General features: G+C 39.9%; 1 protein-coding gene across 1 annotated transcript; it reads right to left on the bottom strand.

Annotated features, from left to right (window-relative positions):
* Positions 1-690: 690 nt before the first annotated feature.
* Positions 691-18,801, bottom strand: gstcd (glutathione S-transferase, C-terminal domain containing). The gene is made up of 11 exons (XM_042085812.1): positions 17,944-18,801; positions 17,242-17,688; positions 15,520-15,777; positions 13,163-13,256; positions 11,182-11,297; positions 9,924-9,968; positions 8,357-8,485; positions 7,435-7,568; positions 6,405-6,435; positions 5,752-5,821; positions 691-991 (listed from the first exon to the last, which is right to left on the bottom strand). Exons 1-11 carry the CDS (start codon positions 18,355-18,357, stop codon positions 834-836), a joined length of 1,896 nt encoding a protein of 631 aa, XP_041941746.1. The 5' UTR covers positions 18,358-18,801; the 3' UTR covers positions 691-833.
* Positions 18,802-21,141: the final 2,340 nt, after the last annotated feature.

Genomic DNA, 21,141 nt, shown 5'->3' with positions numbered 1-21,141 from the left:
CGTAAATTACCCAACTAATAATTCCCTGAATGGTCAAAACTTCTACAGTAGTATAACTATGTTCTTTACTCATAAAATGAGGCATTGGAAAGTTTGTAAGTACACCAGGAGTTTATTTAAATAACACTTGCCTGATGGATTATACTCTCTGCTGCTATCTACCGCTGCGTCGACATTACTTCCGTGATTTAGGAAAAGTCCGTAAAAGTCCTGGCAGGAAGCATGCATAAGGATGTAGATCCAGAAATGCACTAATATTTTGTTCGTAGTACCAGTTTGCAAGAATTATTAGTTAACACTAAGTTGTAAAAACTTCGGAAAAAAATATTAAAAACTGGATTTACCAAAAAACTTTGATGTAATCGCTTCCTGCCAGGACGTTTACCGGCTTTTCCCAAATCACAGAGGTAACGTTGACGCAGCGGTAAATAGCAGCAGAGTAGAAGCCATCAGGCAAGTGTTATTTAAATAAACTCCTGGTGTACTTACAAACTTTCCAATGCCTCGTTTTATGAGTAAAGAACATAGTTATACTACTGTAGAAGTTTCGTACCTTTCAGGGAATTATTTAATAATTATTTTTGTTATATATATATATATATATATATATATATATATATATATATATATATATATATATATATATATATATATATTTTTTTTTTTTTTTTATTATTTAAAAAAGCAAAGGACTCTGAAATTACTCCGAACCATCGCTTTAATTAATTAGCTGTTACTTATTATGCAACTAAAAGCATAAGCTTGTTTATTGACCTCTAATAAGGGTCATTAAACAGCCTACTTTTCTTTCAGTTAGGTAAGTCTTTTCCCACCTAGCCAGAAATGGTGTGCTTTGGACCTGGCTGGCCAACCAACATGTTATTTTTAGGTGAGCAGCTGTCTGGCTCCATGGTCATCAGTTTGACTGTATAGCCCTGAGACTCTGCAGCCCAACTTCGGTCTAGATCCACCAAACCCATGCAGCTCTTCCCTTAAACATAAAACCATAGTGGAAAGTTAGTTCTAAATAACTACAGTATTAAGATGTTAAACAAAATCTGAAATTTCCTAATCTTCTTTGCATGCCTCCAATGACACATGCATAAGTTCTGTCTATTCTCCCCTAGACACTCATTCGTGTCCACAACGTTTAACCTCAAAGTGAAGACGGTTTCCTGAATAAATAGTGATTTATTCAATTTTCTTTTTTTCAGACATACACAGGAGAGTTAAATTTCTTGTGCTATACAGTACTGTTTGAAAGTATGTGAACCCCGTGCAGATCACTCAGTCATGTATAAAAAGACAGAACACTCATTCTCATTCACTCAATTAAAAATACACTACTAAAAAGCAATACAATTAATAAAATCAATAAATACATAGTGCACTAGTGCCAGCTTGTCCCCCTAGGGATTACACAGCAAGATGAGGTAGGTGTGTGAGTGAGTGTGCGCGTGTGTGCGTAACCGCATGTATCCCAGTGTGTCAAGTCCGCGTCTGATGTCTCAGCACACGATCCGAGTAGATAGATTTGATACATTTCTTTCCTACACACTTCTTATCTCTTTCTTTATCTTTCATTCCTCTTTTGCAACACCATATACTGACGCTTACATTACACCCACGCACTTACATACATTCTAATTGTCTCCCCTAGACATCTTGTGAACTGCAGTAATTTAATATTTAATGATTACTTTTAAATAAATATATATTTGGTTGACCAAACCACCTTGTCCGCCTTCCTCTTTTATGTAAGGTCTCGAGCCGGCCGTAACATAAATTGGGGATTCTCGTCTGGAACAACAAACAAGTTGTAAAATGTGGATCCTATGGAGCCGCATCGAAGTGGGGAGCGAAAAAGGCTTATACTTACTAAATCTTTGAATAAACGTGAATAAAAGGCACAAAATAAGGTTGGTGTGAGAGTCATCTGTTTGTTCATGGGATTAAGGGGACCATTACATTCCTATTTTTTGCTATTTCCAGTTTACTATAACAGGAGTGTGATGAACGAGTAGTCACAGTCAAGTTGCATGTGGCTGACTGTATAACTAAGTTCGGCAAGCTTAACTTTATATGTCATAGCGTCAACTAAACATAAGTCACACCTTAATTCTATCACTTGAAATACGAACATATTTACTACAACTAGTGAGGTATTGGCTATGTTATACTGAAGTTCCACAGTTAGCTAGCTTGCAAGCTAACCATTTTACATTGGATATTATGGTAAGTGTTAGCTACGGGCTAAATTTGTCCTCAACATTGGGGTATTGGAAACAAATTAGGTTGGTAATGTACATAGGTTCGACATGAGTCAGTTACATATACATATTTGTTCATCACCGTTGTGTTCGTAAAAAGATTGAATGTCCTGTGAATTAATAACAAGATGTAATGTGTGACCACTAGCTGTCTTTCCCATTGGAATCAATGATATAATGCTAACTTGTTTTCCCCTAAAATGGGGCGTGATGCAGAGAAATTCCTCTTTATGACGATGCGCCGTTAGTACATATTGACCTGTCGCTAAGCCCCGCCCCCCATTGTTACCGTGTGAAACTCAGACAAACAAACCAGACTTGATTAGAAATACATTATGGAAAATGGTAGCTGACAGTATATCAAAGCAGGCTTTGAGGACGTTTTGGTCGATAAAGGATTTAATTTCCACCAGAAGCAATAAGGGACTTAATTATGATATGGAGGGGTGTATTTAAAACTTTAGAATACATACAATGTGACAAGCAGTGGAGGCAAGTAGCCTATAGATCACCGTGCAAAAACCACTGACGTTAATGCTAGCTAGCTAGCTAGTGGAAGATTGATACTAAGATATGTTAGGCTATGTTAACATTTGATGTAGTAGAGACAACAACTGCAGTGTGTTGGGAAAGAGAAAGGAAAAACACATAGGCTACTATTGGCCAATCCTCTCCAATTCATTAGAATTGGACTCTGGGCGTTTGGGAACAGCTGAGGGAGGAGGCTACTTGAAACGGCGAGTTTCGGTCAGTGTGAGCGAGCCGACTTTCAGTTGAGAGTAATTAACACCCTTTTGAACAATCTAAGCTGTGCTAACGTCAGAGGGCGGTCTACGCTGATTCATCATTAGCGAGACGCGAGGACAGCTGCATGCAATTCCTGTCAGCATAACAATAGAGGCTGTTGCTGAAGCGTCAGCCCTCGTTTCAGCCGTCCTCGTGTAAGACGGACGCGGTCAAGACGAGCAAGTTTACCTGTGCAAGTTCACCGAGCACAGGCACCGTCAAAAGGCAAAAAACCAACCATATCTGTTCTCACCGGCAATCGCAGAAAACGCCATCATGCCAAAAGAGGCAAAAATCTTCTTAACCTCCAGCAACTTAAACGGTCCTCACCTACAGAAACCTCCATGGGCTTGTGGAACTGCCAATCTGCAGTCAACAAAACGGACTTCATAGCTGGCTATGCCAACCACCTTTCTTTGGAACTCCTTGCTCTCACAGAGACTTGGATCAAACCAGAGAACACTGCCACCCCGGCTGCACTCTCCACTAACTTTACCCTCTCCCACACCCCTCGCCCATCTGGACGAGGAGGTGGGACGGGCCTGCTAATCTCTAACATATGGAAATTCACCCCGCTACTGTCTTCAAACAAATATGTCTCATTTGAATACCATGCCATCACAGTGATCGCCCCAGCAAAACTCTACGTGCTGGTCATCTACCGCCCTCCAGGCCAACTATGCGACTTTATGGAAGAACTTGACACTCTGCTGTCCTCCATCCCTGAGCATTACTATCCGCTTCTCGTCCTCGGCGATATGAACATCCACTTAGACGCCCCAGGCTCAGCGGACTTTTTGGCCCTGATCCACTCTTTTGACCTCAAACTGGTTCAAAGCCCACCTACTCACAAAGCTGGCAAAGAGCTTGACTTGAGCCTTACTCGGATCTGCAGCACAGACACCCTCATGGTGACGCCTCTCCATCTTTCTGACCACTTCTTCATCCAGTTCAACGTCAAAACCTTCTCCTCTCTGGAGGTTAATGATGCCACAGACTCGCTCTGATCCACACTGAGCTCATGTCTAGACGAGCTGTGCCCTCTTACCACAAGGCCAGCTCGATCCAAACACTCTCATCCATGGCTAAATGATACCCTCCGATCGCAGTGCACCAAACTCAGAGCCGCGGAGAGGAAATGGCACACATCCAAACTAACTGATGACCTCAAAAACTACCAGTCACTCCTAACCTCCTTCTCAGCCAGCATCACTGCTGCTAAGACGGCTTTCTACAATGACAAAATCAACAGACTACAGACACTCGAAAACTTTTCTCAACTTCAAATCGCTACTCAACCCTCAGCTGCCTCCTCCTCCATCCAGCCTTACTGCGGATACCCGTGACTCATTTTTTACATACAAAGTGGCGGCAATCAGCAGTCAATTCTCCACATGCCCACAAAACGCATCAGACTTGGATACCGCACTCCTACAACCTCTAGGGGCTGCTGGAACATCTTTTTCAGCATTCACGCCTCTCTCCTAGAGTGTAGTATCTAGATTCCTGACATGTAGCCATCCTACCACATGCTCGTTGGACCCTATACCTACGAGCCTACTTCAGTCCATCAGCCCGACCATCGCACCAGCTGTCACACATGTGATCAATGCCTCGCTAATCTCGGCCCTGGTAACACCGTTACTTAAGAAAACTTCTCTCAACCCTGCTCAAGTCGAGAACTACAGCCCTGCCTCACTCCTGCCTTTCCTATCCAAAGGCATTGAACGAGCAGTCTCCAAACAGGTCTCTGAATTCCTCTCACAGAACAACCTTCTGGATCCAAGTCAGTCTAGGTTCAAAAGCGGCCACTCTACCGAAACGGCTCTGCTGTCTTCAACAGAAGCCTTAAAGGAAGCCAGGGCGACCACTTGGTCATCAGTACTCATTCTGCTTGACTAATCGGCTGCCTTTGACACGGTTAATCACCGCATCCTTCTCTCTATACTCTCCAACATGGGAATCTCTGGTTCTGCTCTCTCCTGGTTTGAATCCTACCTCACAGGACGCTTGTTTAACGTATCATGGCTTGGACAGCTGTCCACACCTCACCATCTCACCATAGGGGTCCCCCAGGGCTCAGTGCTGGGCCCCCTTCTCTTTGCTATCTACACCACCTCCTTGGGACAGATTATCCGTTCGCACAGATTCTCATACCAGTGCTATGCAAATGACACACAGCTCTATCTGTTCTTTCCACCTGCGACCCCTTGGTTTCAGCACGATACCATGTTACCAGGAGCAACAGTCACTTATATATATATATATATATATATAAAAAAACAAGGCTAAAGTCATACTAGGCCTATAAGATTTCTATAGTATAGTAGGCCTATAGTATAATAAGATAATACAAACTAAACTATTTGTATAGTTATTTTTCATAATGGGTTACAGCTGACACATCGTCATCAGTGTGGTTTAAAAAAACATGTGACGTGTGAAAAAAATTAATCTGTGCAACCCCCTAGCAAAAAAAAAAGTTTTGCTTCATTTGGGAATGACCAGCAACATCTGACTGCAATACAGCAACAGCTTAGCTACAGCAATGAAAAACCCTGACACCACAACTGTAAACAACAGAAAACACAATTTCATGCCTTTAAACTTGATCAGTGTTGTTTGGGTAGTAGAACTGGTAAAACTAAATCTGCTAATTTGCAGAATTATATGGGTTTGACAACTGGAAATGTACCTATTATACGGCGCTCTTCTGGCAGCTGAAGGGCTGTCTGGTCTGCGAATCGACATAAGATCATATGCTCCTTAAGGGGAACAAAAAGCCTGATTAGCCACACATCAAAGACACTACAGGTGAATAGGGTACATTTTTTAACTAGCAGATATCACTATGAAACTTCCCCAGTTGAGTACTTCCCCAGTTGAATGTTTACATATGCAAATTAGGCATCATCTAATTGAATATGCGCCAATTTGCATACATTTCAAAGACGAGCATTGGATACAGCCAGGTTCAAAATGATGTTTTCTTTGTGTTCACATATTAGATGGGAAAAAATTACAGAGGGATTTATGGATATCTACTTTTGTTATCCTGTAAATCAGAATATGCTAACACCACATTTTGAGAAAACAACCTTGAAACACAGCCAATGAGATTCTGTTCTCAGCCTAGACTCGCCTTTGAACTTTCGTGATTGGTTGCTGATACAAAGGAAGTGTCCATATATGGACCACATAGCGTGAGAAACTTTCCAGAGAGCTTTCCAACGGTACTACACATGATATGTTTTGGATCAGTAATTCTAAGTCTCAAACATTAAAAAAAAAAAAATATGCAAAAGAATGAAACATGATTTGCAGTATAGGGCATATATGGCACTCTACCTTGTAATCCAGAATCTTCGAAAATGACAGGCTATATTAACAGAGAAAAAATATTTAGATCAATCAAAGCCATACAGCATTCACATCTATGGCCCTAATTTGAGGGCTACAGTATCATACATACATCACTCCCATATCATGTATCTTGTGTATCTCATGTGCCCACATATTTATGTTAAAGTAGATTACAAAATAGCAAATGGAAAAATTCACAATGAAAAGTTGTACAATAAGTTTTCAAATAGCCCCTGAATCACTGTGTGAGATTTTTATTCATATAGCATTATTTCATCTTTAGCGGTGAAATAAACGTTAATGTGACCAGTCAGAAGTCACATGGCACAATTTTGAAATACACTGGGAAATACATTGTGTGTGCTGAAGTTGCTGATATTATGTGGTATCATTTCAAAGTATAATGTCAACACTTAGTCTACGGTGTCCATTGCTAACTCTAATAGATTTTTTACTAGCTGTCCTATATTTTTTTAGTTCTAAAAAGATGTTGTTATCAGCGAATGCTCACCAAACAGAAGACACTTGCTAGACACATGTGCAGTTTGGTCTGACAAGTGCTGGGGACATAGATTTGACATGTTCCTGCCTACCGTCACTGGGCTTTCTACAACTAATGCAACATGCTTACTCCATGCAACTAACGTAACATGCTTACTCCAGAGCCGAACAACCAAATACACCTGATCCTAATTCTTTATCTAAATACACCTGATCCTAATTCTTTATCCAGGTCTAGTGAAAGTTATCCATATACCACACATTAATGCTAGCGTTGATTAACTAATGCTAGAGATTAGCCTGGTCAGAGTTGATTAACTAACTTTTTTTTTTTTTTTTTTTTTTAAGTAATTTTTGTGGGATTTATGTGTGAATTTATGTCCATGTCCCCACCATTTTCCAAATCAAACATACGCCATATCAGGTGTAAACACATTAGTGTGAGTGAGTGTAATAAAGTGTAAGTGTATTTTAATGGACAAGTACAACAAATCCAGAGAGGAAACCAACAAACCTGCGTGGAAAGGTGAACTTCTGGGTGTTCTGGATGAAGCCATAGCAGCACGGACTTATTACAAATGCTGCTCCAGCCTGAAGGCAACGCTCCAGAACCATGTCTGTTGCAACACCACATGCATGTAGCGCTACCTGCAAGTAACATAACCCACAACCACATTTCAAGGTTACCTCACACAAAACACACATTCGATTAACTCTTCGCTATGCCCTGCCCATCGAACGCAGATGAGCCAATGGCTGTCTAGCAGCTCCGCACAGGCCGACACACTCAGCTCAGTTCCATAGAAATGCATTGGGAGCCGTGATATTCGTCCGGTTTTATGGGATTTTATAGAGATGTGAGATGAAAAGGACGGCCAAACGACATGTATGGGATTAATGCAACACCGATACACAGAATAAAGGCTTTCCATCTTGATTATGCTCTCTGTAATTATATTAAATTAGATTAAATTATCTCGGCTCTCCCCTATGTTAAGGGTTTCTCCTTGTACACAAACCATAACGAAACAGGGCTCCACCATATCTGTTGATTAAGCCACACAGTCAACTCAATGTAAATAAGATAGACAATGATGTTTATTGTTCTAATGTAAGCCAGCATTGTGTATAACATGCTGTTCACTTGGAGAAGACTGACACAGAAGACACAGCAGTTGTAGGCAGTTGTTAAAGCCGTATACCGTTGTTAAAGCCGTATACCGTGGTTTGTTGCTTTCCAACCGCGGTAAGAAAACATCCATACCGTCCCAGCCCTATTCACGGTATGGCCATTTTATTACTGATTAGTTAGGTCTATCCAATTGTGTGCAGAGGCATTTTTTCTCTGTATTGGCTGCTTCAGTTCCAGAATTTTGAGTATGGCTACATCAGGCTAAAATTATATAAATCGTCCTAAGCTTTGGATTGGCACTTACCCCGATGTGGAAGGTTCCAATGTAGTAGTCCAAATTGGTCTGAATGAAGCTAATGTTTTTCATGTTTAACTTGGTGCACCTTTCCTTGGCTCTAACTAGAGACTCCTCTTTATTTTCCACCAGAATAACCTAAAAGTAAGAAAAGAAAGAAAGAGTATGAGACTAAACAATTTACTACATCAAAGCAAGACAAAAGGTTTAATTCAATTTGCTAGGCTTATGTTAAGGGTATGTGTATGAACCAGATGTATTTGTTTTGACATTAAGTTTTTATTTGTTTTTTTAGTTCATTTGTTTTCTCATTTGTCCAAAGCTGCGGGAACCCTATTGTTTTTGTTCTGATTATATTATGATCTTCCATGTTATTATTATTATTTTTCCGCAGTAAAACTGTGTCTGCAGCCATAACAGTAATAGGTACAGACACCAAATTTTCCTCATAGGCCCGAAATTAGGACATGATCCCAAAAGCTGTCCATAGTGAGCGCTATTTACGTTTGTGCTAATTTCTCCGGAACCGTATGGTCCCACCCATTTCAGTCTAGCAAATTTCCCCGCCAAACCTAAAAGTGAAACTTATCTATCTCCTCCTAGATTGTTGACTGTTGAAAAAAGGAACAATACTTTATGAGTTGAATTTGTAGATAGATAGATAGATAGATAGATAGATACTTTATTGATCCCCAGGGGAAATTCAAGAAGAATTTGTAACACTAAACATGGCGGAGTTGTGAACTGGAAGTCCTGCCCTGTAATGCATGTAACCAGTTGCATTGTTGGAAACAGCATGATTGATGTTTGGCCTTCTATTTACTTCCCGTCAGCATAGTAATAGCCATGCCACAAATGTTGGTGCATGCGCAGTGAGCAAGTTAATTAAAAGAATAACATCCATTTTAGCCTTATTTTAGTGATTTTGGGAAATAATAATACCATTCAATTTATATTTAAACAAGGACGGATGTACTTTTTATGTCAATATGACCTTCCTATTTAGAATTATGTATGTCCCCCCATACATCTGAATAGGAGCCTGATCTTGTTAGTCCAAAATAACTGCCCGGAGGCAGGCGGTAGAAATTACTATCTTACCCACTATTCATGTCCTATTAATAGAATAGTTTTTTTTATTTTTGTTGTTCACTACTACAACTTACTTCAGTGTAATATGCTACTGAACTATGTCTGCCAAGTCTTGAAATTGTAAGTGCATCACAGTCAAAAAACTTGAGAACAAAAATAGATATCTAGCTGACATTTTTGTATATTTTTAAATCACGGTACACACTTTGGACAAAAATGAAGAATCACCCAGGTGCCAAATCCAAAATGTTTGTGTTGATTTGCTATGGGATTACCCCTTTTTTTAACAATCAAATACTAGATAGATAGATACTTTATTGAACCCCAAGGGGAAATTCAAGAAATACTAATCTTTGGCAGGTAACCAGATTATCTAAACCAAAGAGATGATCTAAAGGGACTGAGCAACAACAAGAGACATTTCAATAATATGGTATATGTACAAGTTCACATAATTGACTACAAAATAAAGTTATGGTCAAACCTGACACTGAGGTAACATGTATGCCAGCACAATCCCAACATGACCCTGAAAAAAAAATGCAAAGAACTGTAGAAAAATAATAGTAAACACTAAGGCAGTTTTCAAACAATGTAGGTCTACAGAGGAAGGATGTATTCACAAATACACAAACATTCAAAGCACACAGCAATTGAAATCTAAGTTTAGATTCTCACAAAATCGACAACTTATCAGTCCCTCCAGGATTTCGCAGGGAGTTTAGGGCTTAACGTTAGGCGGGCTTAACATAATGATTGATGGCAGAGTTGCAATGGTTTGGCTTGAATTCCCTGCTACTTGAAAACAAAGAAGATGGATGTTGCTGTTGGCGTGACACGAGTTAGGCTTTTTTTAAGTTGGCAAAAGCTTGAACTAGCCAACTAGCTCCGCTGGTGGGAAACCGCATGGGACTCATAGCGCGGTCCTATTGCGTGTAGAGGTTATTTGAAAGACAACCGATTATCCCGCCCCTCGGACTGAGCACTGCCAACGATGAGTGCCCAGACCCTACATTTTAATGGCTAAGAGAAGACAAACCATTTTGTGGAATGATGCATCATAATATTAAATTTGCAACAATGTGTCTCTGGTAGCCTACAGTTGCCCCCAGAATTATTGGCACATCTGCTAAAGTTGACTAAAAAGGGGAATATAAAAACATCTTTTGGAAATTGATCTTAATGCCTTAAGTAAAGAAATGAGAAAATATCTAACCTTTAAGGACACCAATTTTCGTTGTGAATGAATAATGTATCATAAATAAATAAATGTTCTTCCTTAAAATACAGGGGTCATAAGTATTGGCACCCCTATGTTAAATTCCCATAAAGGGCAGGCAGATTTTTATTTTTAAAGATCAGTTACTTCATGGATCCTGGATACTTTGCATCCTGATAAAGTTCCCTTGACCTGTGGAATTGAAATAGCCCCACATCATCACATACCCTTCACCATACCTAGAAATTGGGATGGTGTTATTTCAGTTAGCCTATTAGCTGGTTTGATAGACAGCCTAAAGCTAAGTAAATTACATTTGTAACTGAAGGCATGTATGTTAGGTCAGTAACTTGACTGTTATTGGATAGCTAGAGCCATTTTATCATGAAATGTACCACCCCGTCACATAAATCCATCACATTTCAATCCATTATGTCAATGTGAATTAATTAATTAATTAGATTAATTTTCACTTTACAACTTCCAACCACAGAACTCCATAAAAACATGATAACATTCTTACCCCACCACTACAGAAGTCCACCACAATGTTTCCAGGGTGTGCCAGTTCAGTTACCATGGCAACAAGGTTGTTCAGCTGCTGGCATTTCCGTATAGCACGAGTATCTGACATTTTCCCTAAAAAAAAAGGCATAATGTATTAAATATGTAATACCTAAATATTAGGCACTAAAATGTTATTTTCTCACCTCAAGTTAGGACTTTTGAAAAATATTCACCTCCTACATTCTCATTTCACCTCTACAATAAAGTGAACACAATAATTTACTATTCCCCCTAGGAATGAAACTTTAATTTCCCATTTCCAAAAGTATCCTTTTGTAGCAATTATGTGGTGAAATGACAATTTGGTTTTGTAGGTTTTTGGTCATTCTTGAAAAGGACCAGTGAACAGCTTTTGGGGACCTACCATTATACCGTTATATACCATTACTTACACCTACCTTTATAAACATGAATAGAAGTATGTAGCTACAGTACATAAGATATGCAAGGAGACTGAATCTGGAGTTTTGCAGGGACATTTCATAATCTTTACCCTCTTATTTTATCACTACTCCTGAGTGTTTTTAATACTAGAATTTCCCGAATATAGGACGCATAATCAATAAATCGCATGGCTGTGTTTTATGCAAATGATAAAGAAATTGTGCATTGACTGCAAACATATTAACTGCAGTCTACAATACTTTACTTTGTCACAAAATTCATATAAAGTGAAACATTCTATAAGGTATCTGATCATCTTTTTTGTGGAGCCTGCTGTCCAAAATGTATGGTGTCTAACCCAATCTCAATTGTAGGCAGCATCAGAATCAAATTCTAATTCAGCTAGCAAGAGTTAATTATTTGGACGGAGGACGGTCATCCCCACCAGACAAATATCAGGGTAGTCACTAACACACATGCACTACTCACTATGGGTAAAAACATCAACAAAAGGATCAGTATCACAGGAGGCAGTTACACTGACGGAATCTAAACAAAAAAACTAACAGAAAAACAATGTGCTTCATTGACTTCACAACATGGGAAACAATGATACAACTTAATTACAAGACAAGTACACATTATTCCATCATTTTGTTGTTTTCAATAGGCACTGCATATGCGTGGGGGCTGGCATGTTGAATCCGTTGAATAAATGCATCAAAGCAAAACTGCCAAAGTCCCAAATTTAAAAGGTATCCAATGCTGTTTCAGGTTTATTTGGCTACTGGGCTCCCCCTGGAGTTGCATATTTGTAATTTACACAACTGTCATAAATCCCACCCATGGCTAGCATCCTTCTGGACACAGTACATGTGGGTTTGTTTACAAACCAGCAAAGATGTGGTGTATCAAACAATGGAAGAGGCCCTCTGTGAACATGATACAAATGAGACAACTGAAATCCGCTTAAAAACTAACTTTTCCTAGTGGGGTTTCAATCTATTTCAGGGCAGATTTATTTACAGAGTGCTCTGTAAAAAGCTTCAAGGATAAAGACTCTGCACTTGGGCTACTGGTTAGCGCTTCGGACTTGTAACCGGAGGGTTACCGGTTCGAACCCTGACCAGTAGGCACGGCTGAAGTGCCCTTGACCAAGGCACCTGTTGTTGCAGGCAGCTCACTGCGCCGGGATTAGTGTGTGCTTCACCTCACTGTGTGTTCACTGTGTGCCGAGTGTGTTTCACTAATTCACAGATTGGGATAAATGCAGAGACCAAATTTCCCTCACGGGATCAAAAGAGTATACTTATACTTATATGCTTTGCATTTCAATGTCACGAGAACCTGTATAGCATAATGGTTGATTTCAGCTGCGTAAACACCCCAAATGTACAGATCAAATGACTTTTCATGATGCTTTATGTAGGAACTAAATTTAAGTGTTAATGACACTCTTCCATATTCCCTTCTACGGACTTCATCCTGATCAGTTAAGGTGAGGTTCTGCCTGTGATGAATATTATCTATATTGCAAGTTCTGGGTAGTTCACCTGTTGTGGGGTTGACAGAGGTAGGGAGATCTTCCCAAGGTAGGGTCCAGGTTGGGCAGGGATGCGGAGAGAATACTGCTTCAATGCCACTTTCCTTTAATTAAAAAGTGAGCGCAGACACACACACACACACACACAAACACACACACACACACACAGTCAGCACTTAACTGCCCCCAGTTTTGGCCTCCCTATTTGCAATTACATTTGATCTGTATCCAGCCATTTTAGCTGGGTATGGGGTAACAAATGTTTGGATGTTCACAATTATAAAATATTTTGCCTAAGGGCCCTTAGAGCTGCCCAACCAACAGCACATATGTGTTGTACATATTTCAGTATATGATATGATACCAACGATTAGAGCTTGAAAGATTTAGGACCCGTTTCCTACAGTAGGCATTGATTAAGTTTCCTAGTCTTTGACAATCAGGTAGCTTAGCAACTTTATGGGGACACACTGGATACAGTAAAAGCGCAAAGCATTACTTTGTATTCAGGTAGCATCAGTGGATGTGTTTGACTTCTTCCAGCGTTGTGCAGATGTTGCTGAACTTGATGCATGTTTGTATTTTAAGATTCAGCCAGATCTGTGCAGTACTCCAAGAATGCACCCACTGATTTGATGCTACCAGAACAAAGTAAGGCAATGTGCTGCCTTCAGAAACACATCTTGTTACATGTTACAATACTTATGTTACAATACTTCAATTTATCTGTAGGGATCCTTTCCACACTAACACTGAAGTTTAAGGCTATTTTGAGCCTTGTCAGTGGTTTGAAAATAAAGATTTATTTTGATGCGTCTCCAATCCTGCTGCTACAAACTATAAACCATTTTGTTGCTAATGCAAACAATGGCAAGCTCAAAACTCCTCTGATAAGGGTCATTTTTCTCCCAAACAAAAGTTTGAACTGGTTATAATCCATAAATAGAATAGGTTGTGAGTACACTGAACTATTGCTAAGACAAATCTTTCTTTTTTTATTTCTGAAATTTTATATCTAACTATGCAAATGAAGCCTTATCTAGTTAAAGTTGTAGACGTTGAAATGCATATTGGTGTTAACCACTAGGCTATAGTTAACAACAAAAACTAAGTTAACAGAAAATATCAGTATTAGCAATTGGTTACCAGCCAAATTGTTATTTTATACATCGGTATTGATATCTGCCTGGAATTTCACAATCGATACAACCATAAAAAACAAAAAAGTTTGAAAAATGCATATAAAAACAGAATGTTATCATCTGCAAATCTCGTAAACCCATATGCCCGTACCCCTAGACAAAATACAGTATAAAATGTTAAAAATGACAAATTTGACTATTTCATGGAAAATATAAGCACATCTATCTATAAATTGCAGGAACGTCTGTCTGTCTGTTAACCACATTATCTGTCGAACTGTTGGCCGTTCGATTTCAAACTTGGCAGGTGTTTTGCTACTGGCACGAGTAAGTGCAGTGGCAAGTTTGACATTGTTTGGATAAGCAAAATATATCGTTAAATATATCGGTAAAAGGAGCACACAGAGGCTTTCTCCGCTCTACTGTTTCCACTCAATGAATCAAGCAAGACTCACGGGCCGTCACGGCCTTAAAGTCACCAATACAGTGTAATGACATAAAAGAGAAGTCTATATAGTTTATACATTCTAAATAGTAATAGTTTAGCTCACAGATGAGATGTGGCCTATGATTAAGCTTTACTTTTTTGTAATTAATTGTAAATACAAATTTTCTGTGTTGTGCATTGTGCCATTTTATTTTTGTTTCATTTCCATTTCTAATAATAATAATATTAATAATCATGCTTTGTAAATTACATCTTTCTACACAGCATGCCAGTGTTGATGGTTAGGTCATATTTGCAACTCTCAATCTGTCAATTTCTTTTGACAAAATCCACCAGAAGTCATCATTAAAGGAGTCATGACCTTGACTATTTAATCTGTGTATTTAACCTTTGTAGTGATGAACTTTTAAAGGTTGGATGAAGATCCGTAAAGTGATTTGGGAGCTGTGTTGCAAACCCCCATGTTAAAATGTTCAACTTAACAGTAGAAATGGATATATACTTACAGCCTGATACCACAAACCTTTTTGGACTCAAAAATGTGTTTCCCTGTTCATGACAACTGTGAGGTGGAGGAATTATTGTGTGTCTCCTCTGTTTAAGTGGTAGATTCATTTTTAAATTGCATTCAATATAAACGGGCTGACAGTTTGAAACGAGAGAAGCATTAAACAAAGATGATGGAGCAAACGCTTACTTACACTTACTTTAGGGAATCATACACTAATAGTAATTGCAAAGGGAGGAGGAAAAGATAAGTAAGATGTGATTGATTACTTTAAGTTTAGTGAGCGTGGGCCTGGGTCCTCCAACAAAGGGCAACTTCTCTGGCTGGGTGCTCTCCAGTTCTAGTTCACTGAGAGTTGAAATCTCTGGTGAGAGCATACTAGATTTGGATGGCTGTGGCATAAACAAAGTCATTCCACAATTCTCTGCAGCTTTGCGAACCCCAGGGATGTCCTGAACATGACAGTACCAGCGCAAAAGGAGAGGGAGATGAGAAAAAGCATGAGGAGCATGCTTCCATAGAGAACTCTGTGGAGAGAGAGGATTTTGATACTAGTGATTAGTCTCTTATGTCTCAGCCCCATTCACTTCAATCCCTTTCATTCCAATATTGAACACAAGTTGATTCCAGCTTCTTAAATTTGAACATTTTCTTGTTTTCTTTTCAGTGACAGTAACCTTGACAGTAATATCTTTGGGGTGTGGACAAAACAAGGCATATACTTGGGCTTAGAGAAACAGTCATCTGTTACCATCTTTTAACATTTCATACACCAAAAAACTCATCGCATAATTAAGACAATAATCAACAGATAAATCTACAAATAAAGCCTAAAGAGATTGAACTTCAGTGTTTCTATAAGGGTAATTTCACGTCAATTCAACCAGGGGCCACGCACTTAGGTCTCAAAAAATTCTGAAAATACCAGGTGTACCTATGTTACCCAGGAGACACACTTTTATGTATGATCAATACTTTCCAAGATACAGCCAGCTATGACCATGCAGGATCATCCACACAAAACGTGACATACTATTCCTATTTATGCACCAGCATGCAAAATTTGAGCCTCCTACATGGTTTAGTTGTTGCACTATGGGCTTGTGAACTTTGACCAAAAAAAAAAGAGGCCGAAAAAAATCGACACCCCCCTCCCCCCCGTAAAACTGGCTGTATCTTGGGAAGTATTGATCTTACATAAAAGTAATTTTACAATGTCTCCTGAGCAACATAGGTACAACTGGTCTTTTTTTCTGAATTTTTTGAGAATTTTTGAAGTGCGTTGGCCCTGGTTGAATTGACGTGGAATGACCCCAGTGTTTCCCATACATTGACTTATTTGTGGCGGCCCACCACAATATCAGCATTGACCACCACACAATGATTTTCTATGTTGTGCAACCTAAATTGGTTGAAATCCTTTCATTGTAGAGCTATGTGCACCTTTGCACAGCCTCTCTGTCCCTCAACAAACCTGCGTGCACGTTTAAAGAAAGCATTAAAAATCCTGCAAGGGTTGTTGTTGGCGTAGAAGACGACTGGCTAAATAGTGATTAAATCTGCTCATCATCATAACCACGTTGCGCAAATTTGTTCAAAACTGTGAACATCCCCCATCACCTATCACCACAAATATAATTCAATTCTATGGGAAACACTGGGCCCATAAAGGAGGAGGCACAGTAGCCTAAAATCTAAATCTACAATTATAGCATTATTTAAATAATGTCCAAGTTCCTCATCAAGGCTTGAAAAAAATACTATTTAGAGGTTGTTGAATCGCAACATCGCAAAATGTTTGGAATGCTACGGGCAAAACATCATGTGTGTGAAATGGGATTGCCTGCTTTTAATACAGGATGGAACTTTCTGAATCATCCAATCACAGATGTGCCATGTTTTGCATTAGTCCCCCATTCATGTTTGGTTTGTCTCTTCCTACAATGTCTTAGAACAAAATAATTCAAACATCAGGTACAAAATGCTCTTACCAAGTATTGATGGATGCAGGGGAGTAGGACAATATCTGTGAGAGTGAAGTAGAGTCCCTCAGCAAAATGATGTTCTAGCTTTGGCAGATGTGTTGTTTTAACTCTTCTAATATCAGGGGGCCTCTTGGCGGCCTCATCAGGATCTTCATCCATGGTGAGTTTGGCCAAAGCAGCACTGAGTTCAACTCCACAAGCTGGCTTACAGTGTTTTAAGGTGGCATTGAAACCTTCTTCCTGTGAAGTGGAGTCATTGGAACTGATGACCTGCTGCTGAAGCTTCTGTCGCCGCAGCTTGTCATCATTGTGGACTTTGACAGGCTCCCCAAGTCGCTTCTCCAAGAGCAACACCGCAGGAGGAATACAGAGGGCCTCCTCTGTAGGGTTGCACAGATGTTTCTCCACTGCAGAGGGAATGTCAATCTCACATAGTCGTGTCCACTTACTCACCTAGCAGCACACAGATTAAAGGCTATATAATCATAGTAAACATACAATACTAAACAATCGGCAAACAACATGATAATGGCTGGCAGAATAAAAAACTAAATGTTCATCTATTCTTACAGGGTGAAAGCCACACACACAAATTAATTTGGAATGTGCATGAATTTGGAATAGACATGATGAGACATGACAAGGAGGGATAAAAGTCAGAATAAATTAGCCCATAAGCCTACAAAATTGTAAAGGTTGACTCCTCACCTCTGCACAGGCCTTCAGACAAGTATTCTTAAATCCCAGCAAAGAAGTCACATTCAGGCAACCAGGCCTCTCTTTGCTTGTGCGCTGTATAACATGTCTCAGCACCACTGCCAACCCTGCTCTGCAAAACATCCCATCTGCTTCCACCACTGCTGGCAACCTACAAGTTCCAACTAGACCTGGTGGTTCTGGCAGCTGTACCTTTGCTGCAAGGGTTGAGGGCAAGTCACCTAGCCATGTCCACTGATCACCTGATTTTGCAGACAGAAGAATCACACGGAAGGCTGTGTTCTCACAGTAAGAAAGAAGAAATAAAGTGATGGAGGAGTGTAGAGGTAAAGCATATTGTTTGTTTTCGGTGGACAATTCTAAATAGAGACTGTCAGGCTTCTGTCTACTTTCTGAATGATCCATTTGCAAATCTAATGTAAAATAGCAGTTAAGTTTTACAAGATAGACAACCTTTTGCTCTATATTGCCAGAGAATTGAAGCTTGATAACGTCTGCTTACAGCATTCCCCTCAGGCTAGTCAGCAAAAAAAGTTAGGCAACGTAACATTACCTAAGAACAAAGCGCTTATAATGCTTTTGCTCTCATAATCGCCGGGCCCATGCCACAGTTATAAGCAGACATTTATAAAACAGCTAACTAATTATTATTAGTATTCAGATGGGTCTTTTACGGGTTTCTAAATCTATCTGTCGTTACTGTTTCTAACGTTTCAACAGCATGCTGACCAGAGCAGAAATCAGCCAACGCTACAGTAAGGAACTACATCAACCACGTGCAACTACGACGTCATACACTCACGGACGTAAAGCCTGGGACAAATTCATGGTCGTCAAAATAAAAGTAGCCTACACGGCGTCTCGTGGTCTCCAGGGTGGAAAGATGTCCTAGTATAGAGGGGTATCATTGTTTAAATTGTAAGTAATGATGACAGTGGCCAGATTAGATAACAATCAAGCAACTGAGCAGAGTAGGCTAGAGGAAAACATTCAGTGACATGGTTTTACTGCACTTTTTTTATACACGGCATATCATTCATTATAATAATTTATTTTACATAATTTGCCCAAACGAAATCCATGGCCTAATCATAGAATAAAAAAAATAAGATATGACAAGGCTACTTAAATGCCCCATATGCAACATTTTCAACAGTTTAGAAATCATTGTGATGGTTAAAAGACCTGTTGTGGGGAAAATGGCGGCTTTCCCTGCTCTCCTACTTTCTCCTAGCAGAAAACCAGCCTGGCAAGATCTGCATCTGTGTACCGGTGTTAGACAGTAACTGGCTACCATGTTAACTGGCTGGACAGCTGACATTGCCTCTGGAGTTAACCGTAACCGCCCCCTTCTGTTGCCCATGGCTCAGCCTCTAATTGTGAATCCTCTGGCGATGGTGGTTTGATGGAAGATGGAAACTCTTTGTTGTCTTGGCTCATAGAATTACTATAGACCTATGTCAATAACATTCACCATCATTACCATACATAACTTTACCATCATTGTCCGTCTACTGTATAATTGTCTCGCCGGTGAAGATGGAAGCGAGTCATCTACAGAAAGTACAAGATAAGAATTTAGGTTATGTGTTTTTGTTTGTCGAACCTTAGTCTTCTTGACTTCTATACAATTATTGGTATTTGTTTTTCACCATCATTCCCTTGCATCCAGTAACTTTACCGTCATCAGTCACAGGGCGTGATGTGTGTTGTTGAGGGGAGTGCTGCAGGCTAGGCCGTGGACTTGGATTTGAACTAGTAGGCCGTGGAGTGGGGGGTCCTGTCTGGGGTGGAGGAGGAAGGGAAGTCTTCAAATGTCGAACTGTATTTTGTTTCTTCCTTTTTTTTCTGTGTATTTTTTTCACCTGAACAGAATCATATTAGAACGTAAACAACAGTGTTATGTTTACAAATTGTTTAGAATTGTTGCTTGCGCTTTTAACACTAAGGCCACACAAAGATTGGGTCACTAATTAATAGGCTAGACTTGTCATATTGTCACAAGGTCAGGACTAGGAAAAGACAATCTTAAAACTGGTCAGATAGCCACAACTGCTAAAAGGCTGAAACACTACACTTTTTGCAGTTGTATTGCACTATACAACTGCAAAAAGGCTGAAACATGCAGTGACTTCAGTAAGACTCCCAGGATTTCAGTATGGACTATATATGGAAATTAGTGTCAGACTGCAAAAGTCCTATAGTCTAAGGAGGGCTCTAAGTTATTGCAGGTCACAAGGATGTGCAGATATACCGTTGTGAGTACATTTTTTGGGGTTTAACAATGATGCGTTTTCTTTTGTCCTCCTTTCCTGTCTCTACACAGGACTTTGTCTCCGCCCTCTTGTTCCTCCTGACGGCCTGATCCCAGTCATCTGAACAAAGTAAGGTTGACCAAAACAATTTGTGAAAATTTTCAGCTAGAAATTGCACTCTTAAATTTGTTGCTTTTGTGTACATCACCACTTGTTATTGCCGCCCATTAACACACCGGGAAGGAAAATATTCTGACTGGCCTTTTTAGCCATGTCTTGGGGCAGCCGTGGCCCACTGGTTAGCACTCTGGACTTGTAACCGGAGGGTTGCCGGTTCGAGCCCTGACCAGTGGGCCGCGGGTGAAGTGCCCTTGAGCAAGGCACCTAACCCCTCACTGCTCCCCGAGCGCCGCCGTTGTAGCAGGCAGCTCACTGCGCCGGGATTAGTGTGTGCTTTTCCTCACTGTGTGTGTGTGCTTCACTGTGAATTAGTGAAACAGTGTGTTTCACTAATTCACGGATTGGGATAAATGCAGAGACCAAATTTCCCTCACGGGATCAAAAGAGTATATATACATACATACATATACATACATAAAAAAAAAAACTGCGTTTTAAGAACAACGTTCATACGAACGGTTGGTGAATGAGGCCCATTGACAGCACAATAACTTACAAAAGACCAGAAAACCATGTTAAAGCATTTGTGGAGAAGAAGGATGGTTTATGTGTTCTTCCTACAGCTCACAGAGTTTTTCGTTGCTCTGATTGGTTAGGTCTATCCAAATGAGTACAGAGGCATTCCCCCCCTGTATCGGTTGAAACACGCATAATTACTGTAGGTCCCAACTGTAGGTCCCAATGGAGCAATATCAGACTCATATTCTGAATAGAATCTGAGTATGACAACTTCAGGCTAGTATGTCCAGAGAAT

Source organism: Alosa sapidissima, chromosome 3, assembly GCF_018492685.1.
Source record: "Alosa sapidissima isolate fAloSap1 chromosome 3, fAloSap1.pri, whole genome shotgun sequence".
Taxonomy (NCBI): domain Eukaryota; kingdom Metazoa; phylum Chordata; class Actinopteri; order Clupeiformes; family Clupeidae; genus Alosa; species Alosa sapidissima.
This window is presented reverse-complemented; position numbering and strand designations above follow the sequence as displayed.

Bases quoted from the DNA above. Each gene is read 5' to 3' on its own strand.
- gstcd (XM_042085812.1), bottom strand. From the start codon at position 18,357: ATGGATCATTCAGAAAGTAGACAGAAGCCTGACAGTCTCTATTTAGAA. The intron at 9,969-11,181 runs GTAAGAATGTTA...TTTTTTTTTCAG, and splicing joins TGGACTTCTGTAGTGGTGGG to GGTCATGTTGGGATTGTGCT. The intron at 992-5,751 runs GTACATTTCCAG...TTTATGTTTAAG, and splicing joins AGAAGAGCGCCGTATAATAG to GGAAGAGCTGCATGGGTTTG.